Source organism: Pseudorasbora parva, chromosome 10 (assembly GCF_024679245.1).
Source record: "Pseudorasbora parva isolate DD20220531a chromosome 10, ASM2467924v1, whole genome shotgun sequence".
NCBI classification, from domain to species: Eukaryota; Metazoa; Chordata; class Actinopteri; order Cypriniformes; family Gobionidae; genus Pseudorasbora; species Pseudorasbora parva.
Window position 1 is genome coordinate 40236086 of NC_090181.1, and position 17227 is coordinate 40253312.

Genomic DNA, 17227 nt, shown 5'->3' on the forward strand with positions numbered 1-17227 from the left:
CAGACAGTCAAACAAACAGACATACAGACAGACAGACAGTCAAACAAACATACAGACAGACAGTCAAACAAACAAACAAACAGACATACAGACAGACAGACAGACAGACAGACAGACAGTCAAACAAACAGACATACAGACAGACAGTCAGTCAAACAAACAAACATACAGACAGACAGACAGACAGTCAAACAAACAGACAGACAGACAGACAGACAGACAGACAGACAGACAGTCAAACAAACAGACAGACAGACAGACAGACAGACACTCAAACAAACAGACATACAGACAGACAGACAGACAGACAGACAGACAGACAGACAGACAGACAGACAGACAGACAGAGGGTTGTTTTGGTAAGATGAGACTGTGAGAAGATGGAAGCGCTCTCTAACCTTCCACTGTTTGTGCAGTTTTCTGACTGTTTCCTGTAGATTCTGCTGTTCTTGCTCTGGTAGAATATCTGTGAGCTCATCACAGGCTTTGAGAAACGCATTGAGGATTCTCTGATCCAGCTGCCCAAAGAACTCCTGCAGGGCATTCAATAGAAACTCTATGAAATCATGTCAGCTTTAAAATCTCTCTACTCATTTCCTTCAAACTCTGCTCTCGGCCTATTTGCCGAGCACTAGAATAGACTGTTGGGTTTGAGTTCTCACAGTGTGCTTTTTCAGAAGGTCCTCCGGGTTTCCTCTCTCAGTCATAGAGCTGCGAGCTATTTTCAGAACCTTCTCCAGCTCCACACGAGACTCTTCGAATCTCTTCATCAGGCTGCTGTTCGCCTCCACGTGTCTCTTCCATTCTGTGGTTTCTTTTACCATGCCCTTTTTCAGATAAAACAAACAAAACACATGTAGACACAGCAGAAACATCAATTGTTTCTCAGAGACATAAATTAGATTAAATGTATGACTTTTGCCTAATTAACCTGATCCTCAGGTTTTCGTTCAAAGTAAAATGCTGCAATAAAAGAGATCTCAAACTATGCTCAGATTTGCCAAACTACCGAAGTTTGCAATCAATAGTCATTCCTGTGTGTAAGACATGATGTTCTTCATCCATCGGTGCAGTTCCCACCTGTGAAGAGGCCTGAAGCTCGGTGATCCTCCTCTCTAGCAGTGACGTGTCCAGGTGTTTTAGGTTCTTACTGGTGTCCAATGATTTCAGAATGACCTGATGGTTTTTATCAATCACCGACAGACACTTTTTACAGCTCTGCTGATAGGTCACCAGCTCCTGTTAATTGTATAAACAGAGAAAATATAAAGAGGCAGAATTAATACATTTTAATATATTAATAATATATATATTATTAAAACCTGTCAACAATTTTAGAGCCAAAATTATGTAATGAACAATTCTTTGTTCTCTAAAAAAGTTGGACTCTTAAAAGTGTTTGACTTGAAAGTCAATGTATCATTTTAGAGTCATTTTAGTTTAATTGAGATGCTACAATTTTTATACATTTATATACATATTTTATTAACATATGTTTTTTATTAACACATTGAATTATATTTAATAATAACATGCAACTCATTAGTAAACTGTTTTTATTAATATAATACATTATTATTTTATTTTTTATTTCATTTTAAAGTAATTGTGTTGTGTTTTTGTCATTTAAATTGTTTTCATTTTTTAATGTCTATATTCCATCCATCCATCCATCATTTTCCGCTTATCCGGGGCCGGGTCGCGGGGGCAACAGTCTAAGCAGAGACGCCCAGACTTCCTTCTCTCTGGCCACAATGTCTATATTGTTTTTATTTATTTTTTATTTCAAGTTTAGTTATTTTAGTTCATCAAGCTAAACTAAATGAGAAATGAAGAAGCTACCTTTTTTAGATTTTATTATATTTCAGCTAACGTTTATCTTATTTAGAGTAACAAAAATGTTTATTTATGGTTTTAGTTTCAGTTAACTATAATTAGTGTTGCCACAGTTACTTTGAAAAAGTAATCTGATTACTGATTACTCTTTTAAAAAGTAACTTAGTTAATTTACAGATTACTTGATTTTGAAAGTTACTTTATTAGTTACATTCAGCAGTTGCCAACAACACCCCTGCCGCCTCAACTTAGAAATGACAAGTGTTTTTGCCAACACTCACTTTATTGGAAGAGCATTTTTAACAGTAACGTCAGTATCTCCTGACATTTTAAGTTGAAATTAAAAAAAAAAATACTTTCCCCAAAATGCAAGAAGAAAGCAAAAATATATATTTTTTATTTTTCGCTAAAGACAATAACTAAAATAGAAACTCACAGTGATTTGGATAAATTGCTTTAATCTGATTACTGTTTTGGAAATAGTAACGCGTCAGATTACTCGCTACTGGAAAAACGTAGTCAGATTAGAGTAACGCGTTACTAAAGCCCCTTTCACACTGCACGTCCGACCCGCAATATTCCAGGAACATTGCCGGGTCGCCTTCTGTGTGAAAGCAACCACGTCCCGGAATTGATTACCGAATTGAACCTGGGTCGGGGACCTAGTAACATTGCGGGATTCGACCCAGGACGAGCGCTGTGTGAACAAAAGCCAAAACTAATGCCGCAACGTGTACGTAGTTATCGTGCGACTCCTAGAGCTTGTTTTTTCAATAATACAACCCTGCAGTGCCAGAAGAGCTAGTGGGTGTTTTAAACGCAGAGAGTGTTCGTATACAAAAGAAACTAAAATTAAACAAGCAGAAATGTGCGCAAACTGGACACTAGGGGTGACCCCTAATAGTCGAAGATTCGATTCGTCGATATGCAGGTGCGGATTCGACCACTGATCTCATGGTCGAATCTTCGTGGGTGTTATGAAACGAGGATCATACCATTTTGGCAATATGGGTATGCTCAATATTAGTGTTATAAAGACGTGTCGCGGCGCTGAGCGATCGCCCCTTTAAGGACACTGAGCTCGGACCGGACGCACCGCGCCTTTAAAATTCGAACACATATACACCAACGGCGGCATTCCACGCCTGTCCGTGGTGATTAAATGTAACGTTATATTTCCCTCAAATCGTGAATGTACGTGCTGATTTCACCCTGTACTACAAGATACACTCACCGTGCAGCTCTTCTGTCAGAAGTCGATTCAAAATTGAGCTCGCGCGTATATAATGTTCACGTCTGCCTGGTGTGAGATAATGTTACCTGAGACACGGCGCTGAGCTTCAGTCCGGTGTGCGACCCCCTTCAGGCACAATCGGCTTAAGAACGCGCATATAAACACACTCAAAGTGTTCTTTTCCTCTCTAGGCAGGTATTTTTTTAGGTTTATTTATCAAAATGTTCTTTTATATATTTGTGTGATGTTCTGTGTTTCGAGCGTGGCTTTTAAATGTTATGAGAGAACGGTTCATTTACGAATGTAGTGTAGCCTAGTTTTGATCACTTTATTAAAAGTGGTGGCTGTGTGCCGTGTGTAAAGTAAAATAAAAATAGTCTTAGCCTCCTGCTGACTGGTGTCCTGCCTTTCCCAACCCGTTTATACCGTTTATTTTTTTCCAGTCTATGGTTCACACACACATAGATGATTCGACTTTTGGTCGACCATAGAGAGATTCGAAAATTCTGATTCGAATGTGTAAATCCTTAGTCGGGGGCACCCCTACTGGACACAAGTCGCGACCACGGAGCTCCTTACTATCCGCGCTGAAGCTGAGATCGCTCGCAGTTATACGTCACAATAGGATGTCATGTGTCAACTCGTTCCGGGACCGTTACGGGTTGTGTGTGAAAGCGCACATATTACGGTATTTTGCTGGCTGTGTGAATGGACCAAATCTAGCAGCCCGGGAACAAATGCCGGGTCGCATTATCCGTGTATTTGCCGGAATCGCAGTGTGAAAGGGGCTTAAGTAACTAAGTTACTGGCATCACTGACTATAATAACTGCTATTTTTCAGTATTGAAAAGTATGTTTTTTAAGTGCGAACAGGCCTTAAAAGTGGTGCAAACAGTCTCATAACCCTATAAGTTTGGTGTGACCCCACCCTTGAGTGCAACCCACAGTCCTTTAGTCACCTGACACTTCTGCTTGAAGTCTCCTGGAGCCTCGGAGTCCCGGGAGGAAGTGATGCGGCTAGCCTTCTCCAGCGACTGGTAGAACCCGGTGATGTGTTTCTCCATCTCCTCTAATGGAGGCAGCATGGCCTGGGAGTCCCTCAGCAGGGGCAGACTTCTCTCTCTTATCTGAACCAGACATTGAGGTATAATGTGAGACGGTGTGATTATGGTCTAATTTGGCAGATCATGGGGGGAATACAGGGCAGACACCTTGCTGAGCTCATCCTTGAGGGTTGCCATGGAAGTCAGCATCTGTGCAGTCTCCTCCTCTGTGATGTCTTTGGTCAGCTGCTGTGCATTGCGTGTGGCCGTCTTGTACGCCGCCTCCATGGATGGCACTTTGTGCTTGATGTCCTACGAGAAATGAGTTGATATTTATATAATCTCTAGCTCCAATGACACTGCAGTAAACATCATCATTCTTGTAATATAAACTGCATAAAATGTATGTACTACGTGCACTACCATTCAAAAGTGTGAGCTAGTAAGATTTTTTTTTTTTTATTCAGGAAGGATTTTCAATTTTACACTGTTACAAAAAAAATGATTTTGTGAACTATTTATCAGAGAATCAAAGTATCCATTAATATATTAAACAGCACTGTTTTCAACATTGATAATAATAATAATAAATGTTTCATATAAAAATGATTTCTGAAGGATCATGTGACACTGAAATCTTAAAGGGTTAGTTCACCCAAAAATGAAAATTCAGTCATGAATTACTCACCGTAATGTCGTTCAACACCCATAAGACCTCCGTTCATCTTCGAAACACAAATGAAGATATTTGTGTTGAAATCCGATGGCTCAGAAAGGCCTCCATTGACACCAATGTCATTTCCTCTCTCAAGACCCATAAAGGCACTAAAGATGTCATTACAAAGTCCATCTCACTACAGCCACTCTACAATCATTTTATAAAGAAAGACGAGAATAAATTTTGTGCGCAAAAAAAACTAAATAACGACTTATATATTGATGGGCCGATTTCAAAACAAAGTTTTGAACGGTTATGAATCAGCGTATCGATTCATGATTCGGATTGCCAATGTCACGTGATTTCAGCAGTTTGGCAGTTTGACACGCGGTCCGAATCATGTATCGATACACTGATTCATAACCGTTCAAAACTTTTATAAGTCGTTATTTAGATTTTTTGGCGCACAAAAACTATTCTCATCGCTTCATAAAATGATTGTAGAGCCACTGCAGTGAGATGGGCTTTGTAACAACGTCTTTAGTGCCTTTATGGGTCAATGACACTGGTGTCAATGAAGGCCTTTCTGAGCCATCGGATTTCAACAAAAATATCTTCATTTGTGTTCTGAAGATGAACGGAGGCCTTATGGGTGTCGAACGACATTAAGGTAAGTAATTATTGATAGAATTTAAATCATTTTTGTTCCAGTTTTGCATCACAGATTTAATTTTTAATTATATTAAACTATTTCACAATATTACTGTTTTACTGTATTTTTTAAAAATCACTTTAAAGGGGTTTATGCTGTAATTGCCCAATCAGAATCAAGTATTTCAGAGAGCCAGTTATTAAGCTTTGTGAACTCTGATTACCTCAACATCTTGTAGATATGTCCGTATGTTCAGAAACGAGACTTGAACTGGAGTGTTCATCCTCTCATTGGCCGTGTCGATAAAATCTTTTAAAGCGTCAATCCCATCGTCATAATCCTTCCTCAGTTTGTCCACTTCATCTGCTCTGGCATACTAAGAAAATATATATGTCATCAGAATTATGTTCACACCAACATGAACATTATTTCTTAAAAGGTGCAGAAGCAACAGACGGTCAGTGCACTGCAAAAAATGCATTTCTTACTTAGTATTTCATCTTGTTTCTAGTCTAAATATCTAACAAGTGAAAATTATTGTCTTGTTTTGGGGAAAAATAACTCAAAATTAAGATAATTTTTGCTTAAAATAAGCAAAATAATCTGCCAGTGGGGTACGTAAAATAATGTGGTTTTAAGATTATTTTGCTTACCCCACTGGCAGATTATTTTGCTTATTTTAAGCAAAAATTATCTTAATTTTGAGTTATTTTTTCCCAAAACAAGACAATTACTTTTGCTTGTCTAGTAAATACTTCTTGTTTTAAGAATTTTTAGATGTTTGGACTAGAAACAAGACAAAAATGCTAAGTAAGAAAATCATGTTTTTGTAGTGTGATGACTGTCAGTAAAAATTGTTTTTGGTGTAAGGAACCATGACTTGAATCACATAAAAAAATGCTTGACGTGCAGTGTAGCATATGATCCCTTTATGATAAGAAAACCTTAAATGTGACGCCACTCTTCTTACATGTTTGACTTTGACAAACAGCTCTCTCCATCTGCCGTTGAGAAGGAGCAACTGCTGTTTGAGTTCTCGGGACACGGTCTCATCGCATGTCTCAATCAGGAAGTTTCCAGCATCGTTCATGTCCATGTGCTGCTGAATCCAGTGCGGAAGATTGCGGAAAAACTCCTAAAGACGAATTCACACTGTTTAAATACGCAGTAGCTGATTGCCGTTTATCCCTACGCATTTCAACTGAAAATCACAAACTTTGACGACGCACCCGCTTGTCGCTCTCTGACTGGTTGAGCATCTTCTCTGCGTCCTCCAGCCAGGCTTGTAGGCTGGCCACTGTGCTGCTGTACTTCTCCCAGTTGCAGATCACTTCCTCCAGCATGCTGCGGACGCTGCGCACCTCCACTGACAGGTTCTTCCATTGCGCCGTTGCGTCGCTCAGGAACTTATTCACCCCTTCTACCTCTTCAGCTGAATGAAAATCGCATTATGAATAAAAAAGCAATTTAAAACAAATACATTTATGAATCTGATTTTGAGGTGCACATGAAGTGCAAATCAATCCCTAGAGTCAAGAAGGTGTGAACTGTTGCAGATTAAAACATCAGCTAAAGTAAGTGAACTGCTAGCAGGTGTTATTAGAAGTCAAATCACTGTAATGTGAGGTTAAACACTTGTGCACAGTCAAGCTAGATCAAGCAGATTATCTAAAGGGTCACTATGTTACGGCGTACTCTGGCTCCTCTAAACTCACCTCTCTTGATGATTTCACACCCTGCAATATGAAATAGTTAAGCCACATTACTACACCTTACACGCTATCATCATATTCAAATTAATATGTTTTTGAAACTGTAGCAAACATGTCCAGGTCCTGTTTCTTGCCATTTTCAAAAGAATAAAAATAAGAAAGCATATTTATTATAAATTAAAAATATATTTAAATAGTTTTTTAACAGTTAACATTCTCATAATGCAAAATGTGTGTGTGTGTGTGTGTGTGTGTGTGTGTGTGTGTGTGTGTGTGTGTGTGTCCACATTTATTATATTTATTTTATTTAAACTTTTATGCTGGATGTGATTAATCTACTTGAGAGCAGTAAGATTTTATGTTTAAAATAAGTCTCTTATGCTGAAAATAATGTGACATTGCAAGAAAACTGTAATGGGTCTAAAAACAGGCTTAGTTTTTTTTTCTTGATTTTGCTGTGAAATATGACCAGAACATTAATTTGTGGCAAATGGGAGTCAAGTGTAATTTTAAGTGAGAAATAATTATTAGTCCAGAGCACTTGTTTCACCACTGTATTGATGGTTTCAAGGACACTTGACAGAATGAGGCTGCCTGATCACAAAGGAAAGAGGCTCATTTTGGCTGCCAGAGTTCAGAATCGCTGCCAGGGAATGATTATAAAAGGCTGCATGAATCTCTAGCCTCAGGGGAAAACTGATGAAAGGGAAATCAGTCTTACCTGAAGTCCCAGATTTCAAGTAAGTGTCTGCAGCTTGTTTCAGAGTCCGAAACGTGGTTTCATATTGCTCAAAGAACTTGTGGCCTTCAATGAACGCCTGTGTGCAAATGAGGACGTGATACGTCAGCTGAATCTTTTCTCATAAAGCAGATTTAAAAGAGTTTATTAAGAATGCTGGAGGACGTACAATATAATTTTGTAGAAGAAGCTCCACTGAGTCCCGTCGGCCGTATTTAATGATCCACGATTTGAGCTTTGACTCCGCCAGCATAAGAAAAGCCATGAGACGATACTTCATCTCCCAGAATTCAAATTTAATAAGATGGACGTGAGATGATGTGGACACAAAATTAAACCTGTGAAAACATGAAATAGCAGTAAATATAGCAGTTATCGATAGGATTTAAGACCTTATTTCCTGTACTTATAGTATTTAAACTCAACATGAAACAAAAAAATATGTATTAATAAATGTTGCTGGTCTTGTTGTGCATCATTCATTATTAGTTTGTTACATTCTTCATTTCTGAAAATAATTTAATTGATGTCAATGTAACCATTTGTAAGCACATTGCTTTTGGTTACTAGGGGTAATATGTGGTTGTAATATGTTTTTACATCCCCAAAATATGACTCCTTAAAGGGTTAGTTCACCCAAAACTGAAAATAATTTCATTAATTACTCACCCTCATGTCGTTGGACACCCGTAAGACCTTCGTTCATCTTCGGAACACAAATGAAGATATTTTTGTTGAAAGCTGATGGCGGAGAAAGGCTCCAGAAAGGCCTCCATTGGCATTCAGTACATTCCCACTGACCCACTCACAAGACCCATAAAGGCACTAAAGACGTCGATACAAAGTCCATCTCACTACAGTGGCTGTACAATATAATAATTATAATAATTCATTACATTTATATATTGCTTTTCTAGGCACTCAAAGCGCTTTACATAGAAGAGGGAATCTCCTCAACCACCACCAACAATAATGTTACAATGCGACGAAAATAGTTATTGTGCGCACAAAAATCAAAATAACGACTTTATCCACCAAGTTACTGACGTGAACTCGACGCATGTGCAAGAATATGACGCAGCTCCGCCGTTCAGATACATGACCCGGAAGAGGAGGAGCGCCGCTATCACGTGAGTTCACGTCAGAGACCTACACGGAAGACAATAACTTGGCGGATTAAGATTTTTTTTGCGCACAAAAACTATTCTCGTCGCTTCATAAAATTATTGTACAGCCACTGTAGTGAGATGGACTTTGTATCGACGTCTTTAGTGCCTTTATGGGTCTTGTGAGTGGGTCAGTGGGAATGTACTGAATGCCAATGGAGGCCTTTCTGAAGCCTTTCTCAGCCGTCAGCTTTCAACAAAAATATCTTCATTTGTGTTCCGAAGATGAACGAAGGTCTTACGGGTGTCCAACGACATGAGGGTGAGGAGTTAATGAAATAATTAACATTTTTGGGTGAACTAACCCTTTAAATGATCATTAAGACGCTTGTTATACCATTTAAGGTATTGAAGACTTTTTATGAGAAAATCTAAAAAAACTGATCCGTGAGGATTTTTTTATTTACACACACATGCTCCAAAAAAACATTTCACAGTTCGCACACATCTATTTTCAGTCGCAAATGCGTTAGGGGCGTTCTAGGTAGTTGTTCTGGGTGGTTGCTAGATGGCTCAAGTCAAAGTATGTTTGATGTTCTGGGCTATACAGTAAATATGGCTAAGATCCCTCTTTTGTTATAAGTTTATGAGATTGTTTTGTCCGTTTGTCATCCATTCAGTTTAAAACTCCCAATGAAAGTCTTACACTTTCACTCAAAAAATATATTGCATAATGTGCTTTCATGTTGCCTATAAACAGTGAAACCTAAAGTCATCAGGGTTGACCTTTCTGCCATGTCCTGAAGCTGCTCCGGTGGAACCGGGACGCCGTTTACTGATCGGTCTCTGTGAATCTGTTGAAATGTCTGTCTGTGCCCCTCCAAATTCTTCATCACCTCCTGCACAGAAAGCACACCATTTCTAATTTTAGGAGCACAGTGATCGGAGCAAGTCCCTCAAGAATGAACAATAAGTTCTTGCACCTACCTTGTGCTGTTCCAGTTTTCTGTGTATGATGTTGGCCGTCTCTTCGTGGGCCTGTTGAATCGGTACGTCCTCTCTCAGGGAAAGTTCTGCCCGATGCAGCCAGGCTCCGATCACTCCCAGAGGGCCCGGCAAAGACTTGTCCAGATGGATGTGCCAGTCTAAGAGCTGCACAAACCACAAACATGCATCACAAATATCAAAAGGAGAGAACTGTTTTTTAAATGCTGCTCACTGTTTGTGAGGACCCTTGAAGCCGTCAAGTGTCTGGCCAGATTGCTGTTTCCACTCTATGGACTTCTCTGTTCCTTTAAACAAAACCGTCTCTGTGTGTCTGTCCTCTTTCCTCAGTAATGAACCCCCGTATCCATGGTGTACGCTCCAATTCACACTTCATTACAGCTAATGACAACTCGGCAAGTGCACACTCATTTATTATCACAGCAGCAACAAAAACTATTTTTTTAGACATTATCAGCGTAACAGTGAATTTATGTACAAAAAGTATATAATGGTGAATATTTACAATTTCTAGCTTACGTTAAAGCATTAATTTGCCTTTAGAAATTAAAGGTGCACTATGTAACTTTTCCGTCCGCTAGAGGTCGCCTAACAAAGGCGTAGTTTGATGATGCCAAGTTTGGGCTCAGAATCTTGGGACATGTGGTCTTCCCCTCACAGCAGGTGGGAAAGAATCGGGAAAGGACTCTGGCAGAAATCATGTTCATGGATGCGATTATTAACGTTACTGTAGTATGAAGCAGAGCAGGCCCAGTGTTGTGGAGCTGAGCAAGGCCGCTGGAGCGGTTGAACATAGTTTGCGAGTTTTATTATGCCACAGTCGCTGGTACCACTTCCACTTCTCCGGCTATGAGAATGAGGTAGCGCAGCTCTGTTTATCATATTATTAACATCTTAGTGTGTTGAAAACTATGTTATGATGTTAAAATAGCGATTTTCTCACGATTTACAAATAGTTGGAAAAATTTGGGATATTGAAAGTACTTAAATGAACAAAAGATATAACACTGGCCTAAGTGGTTTTTGGATATTTTACTGAGATAACTTTTAACTCTGCAATTTTTCTCTAAGAAACTTCTTTCTGATATTGCTCTACTATTTTTCACCGTAGCATTGGGGGAATTGGTGATCCTCTGCCCATCTTGACTTCTGAGAGACACTGCCACTCTGAGAGGCTTTTTTTATACCCAATCATGTTGCCAATTGACCTAATAAGTTGCAAATTGGTCCTCCAGCTGTTCCTTATATGTACATTTACATTTTTCGGCCTCTGATTGCTACCTGTCCCAACTTTTTTTGGAATGTGTAGCTCTCATGAAATCCAAAATGAGCCAATATTTGGCATGACATTTCAAAATGTCTTACTTTCAACATTTGATTGTAATCTATATTCTATTGTGAAAAAAATATTTTTAATGAGATTTGTAAATTATTGCATTGCATTCTTTTTTATTCATAAATGTACAGTGTCCCAACTTTTTTGGAATAGGGTTTGTAAGTGAATCAGTCCTCATACAAAGCCAGTGTACAACTTCTGACAACTTTTATGGGGCTTTTTCTGTCATTTTTGGTGTACAACAGTTTCTGTGCCGATCAGTTTTCATTGAATAAAAAGTGGCATGAATGTTATGCTAAACATCTCCTTTTGCATTCCATTAAAGTTGAGTAAATGATGACAGAAATAAAAAAAATTAGTGTCTTTAATTACATTTGGCGAAGCACATACCCTGACAGACACCTGATCCCAGGACTGTTTGACCACAGCCTGATCCACTGACATTTTGCCGTCCCTGTGTACCGGCTGCAGGAGAGACTCGATCTGTTTCTTTCTCATCTCGTACTGCACACGAAAGCTCTTAAAGGCCTGTAGCCAAAAAAAAGAAGGATGGGGCTAAATTCATCTGAATTGACAGCAGACTCACAGATGCAAAGAGTTAAGCCAATCATTATAGAGCTTATTTACATGTAGAGGTTCTAAACACAGCAAAAACAGCCAGATTCATTCAAAACTGTCAGCTTTACCTGATATTTGTCGGTGAGACTCTCTTCAGATCCCTGTGCTCGCAGAATATCTCTTTCAAGCTGATCCAGCCAGATCTTCACCTCCCTCAGCACCTTGCGTTCCTCTCTCTGTGCACATCAGACAGAAAGAAACAACGATTTATCACTTGTTTAGCAGGTCTTCAGCAAGACACCTAATAAAAAAGACCCACAGCAAGTAACACAGCAGTGTGCAATCCCAAAGAAGAGTGAAGATCTTCAACTATTTTGCATTTTGTTACACACAATACAGAGCTTATTATGACCCTATTTATTAATAACCACATACCTCAAGCATTAGCTCAATATCTTGTGGATCATACTGTCCAGGAGAGCAAAGGCACATCAAGAGATGCAAACACAACATAGTCAAGACATTAGCAAGATAAAAGCCAGAGAAAGAGAGGAAACAAGCAGAGAGCATCCACTGCAGAAAGGCCATTCTCAGGAAATGCTGCCATTAGTGGGTTACATCATGTCTCCTACTCATATCATAACATGACAATGAAAGTATTTGGTCATTTAATTCAGTCTAGTGTTATGTTAAACTTGTTCATCATGAAAGATTATATTGAATTTCTTAATAATCAAATTAAAAATTAATAATTTGTTTTAATTTGATTCATATTAAAATTTTATAATCAAGCACTTTCAATCCAATATAATTATTTCTTCCTATAAAAATAATATTTTGATCGAATAATATTTTGAAGAAGTGACATATCTGGGGATATGAGCCTCAATCAATCAGAGTTTTTCAGAAAGTCATCGTGCACCATTAATCTATTTTAGAGTGACAGTATGAGATTAATACAGATGTTTCTGCTCAAAACTCTATTGTGACCTTATGTAGATATTATATAATAATGCATAAATGTATTATGAGACAGAATGCAGAAGTTTAGGGTCACCGTAAGGTGGGAAGTATTATCGCGCAATACTGACTGATGGATCGTCATTAAAGGGGGGTGAAATGCTGCATACTGAGCTTTTTACACGGTTAAAGACTTCGATTCCCATCCTAAACATGGACAAAGTTTCACCCAAAAAAAAGTTGGACGTTTGATGAAGTATTTCTGTGCCAAAATTACTCCTTCCAGATTCGCACAAGTTTCAGAACGTTTTTTTTTTTTGAGTATGGGTCTATCTGACGTTAGATATGGCAGAATGTCCTTGTACGGGCCGTACGGGATCTTCTCCTGGAAGGACTGGAGCTGGAACTGGAGAGAGCAAACTTTAGGGAAGCCGGCTGCTGTGCTGCAGTCACAGGACTTTCACGAAATCCACAATGTCACCAAAGAAGTGTGTTTTTGGTTGTCAGGGCAAGACAACCCTGCACAGCTTCCTAAAGAACCCAGTGTTAATGGGACAGTGGGTGGAGTTTGTTTTCCCAGAGCAGCAACAGAGTTGTGAAAGTGTTTTTGTTTGTCCCTGCATTTCGGCGACGATGGTTTATAAACAAGGACCAGTTCAACTCCGGATTTGTAGCTCGTCTAATGCTAAAAGATGGAGCGGTTCTAGCAATTAAGGTTCAAGGTCGTGTGTTGGAAGCAGGCGGTGATTAAAACTACTTCAAATGTCTGTGTGTTGTAAGCTATCGACTCGTTCATTCAAATGTGCTACTATTCCATTGTTTTCTATGTAAACACGCACTAGTCTGACGTGTAAAGCCGTTCTGCTTGCTACTGCTAACATTAAATCATATACAATAGTCCATAAACCAAATTATGTCCTCATAAACCATGAGTAAACAAACACAAATGTTGTAAAACTCACAAGCATGACAAGCTGCTAAGTACATATATAAGGTACACGTTTAAGGATGTCAGAGCTTTAAGATGCTCTCAACGCAAAAGCTGCGTGTGCTTATCATTCTTTAGCACCGTCCACACTATACGCCTCCAGCCGCTCGTTTTTTTCCAGAAAGACTCTGTACAGCATATCTTTCTTTTTTGAGGAGATATGAAGGATACAGTTCTACTCTATAGGTACTAAAGATTGACATGGGATTGACTGAAACCTTTCAAATCTCTCTAAAGAAATATGAGGTAAACGTGTGAATACATATTTCTCCAAATGCCCACACTTTTGGACTAAAGGGTTGCAGCCAATAAGTTGTGTACCAAAGCACTGTGATCAAAAATAAATGGGAGCAAACACGATTAAATATTTAAAGGTTTGTGTCTAATTATCAATAACTATCAGTTGATTTTGCATTCCTATCAGAGAACATCCGTGTGATATTCTCTCAGTAACATCACTCTAACCGTTACACAGTTTGTATCACGCCAATTGCAACATTTCTCGCAGAGAGTGTCATAGCGGATGAGCAAACCTCCATAGTTTTACAAATACTACTGTTATTGTGTCACAGAATGCAATTTTGAGTTTTTTAGGCGATAATGTAGTTATTTAGACCTCAAATATGTGACTAATATATAAACATAGCGCCTGTTCTACAATTTGTTTAAAAGCTTTCACAGATGCGAGCTCCATCACTTCATCTCAGCCATTTGGGCTGCTCATGTGATACTGCTGATGTATATACATATAATTTCAGGGTTTTACAGAAAAAGCACCAGAATACTGAATTGGTGCCATTATTAGATTTTTGTGCATTGAACTTTGATTAAATCAACCCTTACAATTTAGAGGGTTACCAAAAAGCATGTTTTGAGAGGCATTTCATGAGATATTAATTTTATTCCTAGTTATAATGTGTGATTAATCACCCTTACAGAAAAAACAAAATCATTTTCCATGTTTTCCAAATGTGATCACGTGGATTTCACATGGGAACTGATCCAAAACCCCGTCTCCCAGGAGAAAAGTATGCATGTGACCACATGTGTTTTTGCACATGTGAAATTGATGTGGTTTTTCTGTAGGGCAAGGCACACTGTAATGTGATTTTTTTTTTCACATGCAAAATTATACTAATTCACTCAATTATCTATTTCAAATTATTAGTATTTAAACTCTTGCAATGTAATACCTTTGTGGTAGAGTTGTAATCATGTTTCCTGTATTTTAATAACACATATGGCATCATTTCTTGAGAATGTCCCATACACTAAATGAACCTCATGCAGGTGAGACAAAATCGATTCTTACCTGTAGAGCTGGGATAGAGAGCGCGAATGTAGGAATGGAACGAACCAGCTACAAATGCGCACGGGTGAGTGACACAGACAGAGAGACAGAGTGAGCACACTGAGCAATGCATTATGGGTGTGAAGCTAGAGTAAAATACTCCTTGAATGGATTCCACATTGTGATGGACAGTAAATGGTTAGTGAATAATGAGCAAGCACTACAGCAGTGACTGCATTAAATAACAACAGCAAGCGGCTAGAGTATTTTTAGCTCGTACATGTGCATAAGCACTAAATCGTACCTCCTCTTGCTGTCCATCTGTCTCGGACTGGTGGGGATCTGGGTAGTGCTTCAGGAACTGAGCTACATACGTCATTATGGATTTCTCATCAGGCTTATCCACATCCACATCTGCAAGAAAAGCAAACACAAAGCTAGAGGTTTGAACCCCTCAAGGGGAAATGGTTGCGGTATTACCATTGTGATAATTATCTATCCATGCGTGCATGCACCTAGTTTCAGTTTTACTGCACTTTACTGGCACATCAAATGTAAATTTGTAATGTAGACTGGTATTGTTAGAAGATTTGCAGCTTGCAAAACTAAAAATAGTGCCGATGTACATAAGTTAATGAAAAAATATCATTAAAAAATATATATACATTACCGTTCAAAAGATTGGGGTTGGTTTGATTTGGGGATTTTAAAGATTTTAAAGAAATGTGTTATTTTATTCACTAAGGATGTATTAAATGTATCAATAGTGACAGTAAAAACATGTAATATTACAAAAGATTTATATTTCAAAATTATATATTACAGTATATAATCAAATAATTCTGAAAAAACATGACAGTTAGAATGATTTCTGAAGGATCTTGTGACACTGAAGGGTAATGATGCTGAAATTCAGCTTTGAACACAGGCAAAATAAAAAAATAAACAATTAAGGGCTGTCAAACGATTAATTTCAATTAAATCGCATCCAAAATAAACGTTTTTGCTTAAATAATAAATGTGTGTACTGTGTATAAATATTATGTATATCTGAATACACACACATACATTTACAAGAAAAATGTAAGAAATATTTGCATGTACTGTATATACTGTATATATTTATATAATGTATATTATATAGAAATATTTTTTAATATATATCATTTGTTTTTTTAATTCTTAAATAGATGTGTGCATGTGTGCATGTGTGTATATTTATATACACATAATAATTATACAGTACACACATATATTATGTAAACACAATATTTTATTTTGGATACGATTAATTGCGATTGACAGCCCTATTGCGATTCAACTGAAAACAGCTATTTAAATTGTAATAATATATTATTTTAAAATATTTTCTCATGGCTTTTTTATTTTTTTATACTGTTGTCTGAGGTCAACTTATGATGTTTGTGTAGTTTTTATATTCAAAAACATCCTAATGAATAAGTAATAGGCTATTTTCTACACTGGGTTTGAGTCTCTCTCATAGAATGCTCAGTTTTTATGGGTGTGCCGCACTGGAGACTTAAAGGTAACCGCCCACTGCAATGATTGGAAAACAGTTTTGCATATTATAATGAGCTTAGGTTTCCCAGTCATTACAAAACAAACAGAATTATTTCTCTCTCATCCACCTGCAATTAATTGGAATGTAATTTTTTATTACTTGGCCGGCCCGATTGGTGGATATAACCGGAAACCGTGCATAGCACACACACATAGACACGTACGCGTGTATTTCCCTATTTAAGAGCCCTGGCTCAACAATGTACAAACTCAAATACAATGCCTGTGACAGCGTGGAAGTTTAGTTAGACACATACATAATCAGAAGAATGTCAAATGTAATGTCAATGCAATTTCAGAAGAATGTCAATGCAATTTCTGTGCAATTTCTCAATTCATGACCCCTTTAATTAAATAAATGCAGCCTTGGTAAGCTAAAGAGACTTACCGACCCTAAACCTTTGCTAAGTGTAAAAAGAAAAAGTCCAAAGACAAATGTGTTGTAGTACAAATAATAATAAGAAATAATAAGAAAGCAAATACAAATAAGGGAAATATATAACCATCACTTCTCAAATCTTGCAATGC

The 17227-nt window shown here is 38.0% G+C and overlaps 1 protein-coding gene across 18 annotated transcripts in view; it reads right to left on the reverse strand.

Moving 5' to 3' along the window:
* syne1b (spectrin repeat containing, nuclear envelope 1b) overlaps positions 1–17227 on the reverse strand; it is a 188368-nt gene that overhangs the window by 141689 nt on the left and 29452 nt on the right. For 10 of the 18 annotated variants that reach the window (XM_067456126.1, XM_067456136.1, XM_067456135.1 and 7 more), the window contains exons 8-25: positions 15423–15532; positions 15140–15187; positions 12315–12347; positions 12008–12115; positions 11712–11849; positions 9968–10132; positions 9767–9879; positions 8044–8212; positions 7857–7953; positions 7139–7159; positions 6653–6855; positions 6394–6558; positions 5647–5799; positions 4282–4425; positions 4030–4197; positions 1081–1239; positions 663–827; positions 399–533 (exon numbers count right to left, since the gene is read on the reverse strand). In XM_067456126.1, the coding sequence (XP_067312227.1) occupies positions 399–533; positions 663–827; positions 1081–1239; positions 4030–4197; positions 4282–4425; positions 5647–5799; positions 6394–6558; positions 6653–6855; positions 7139–7159; positions 7857–7953; positions 8044–8212; positions 9767–9879; positions 9968–10132; positions 11712–11849; positions 12008–12115; positions 12315–12347; positions 15140–15187; positions 15423–15532 (2294 nt within the window). The remainder of the gene's footprint in view (positions 1–398; positions 534–662; positions 828–1080; positions 1240–4029; positions 4198–4281; positions 4426–5646; positions 5800–6393; positions 6559–6652; positions 6856–7138; positions 7160–7856; positions 7954–8043; positions 8213–9766; positions 9880–9967; positions 10133–11711; positions 11850–12007; positions 12116–12314; positions 12348–15139; positions 15188–15422; positions 15533–17227) is intronic. The other 8 variants (XM_067456142.1, XM_067456141.1, XM_067456127.1 and 5 more) reach the window with 5 other exon arrangements.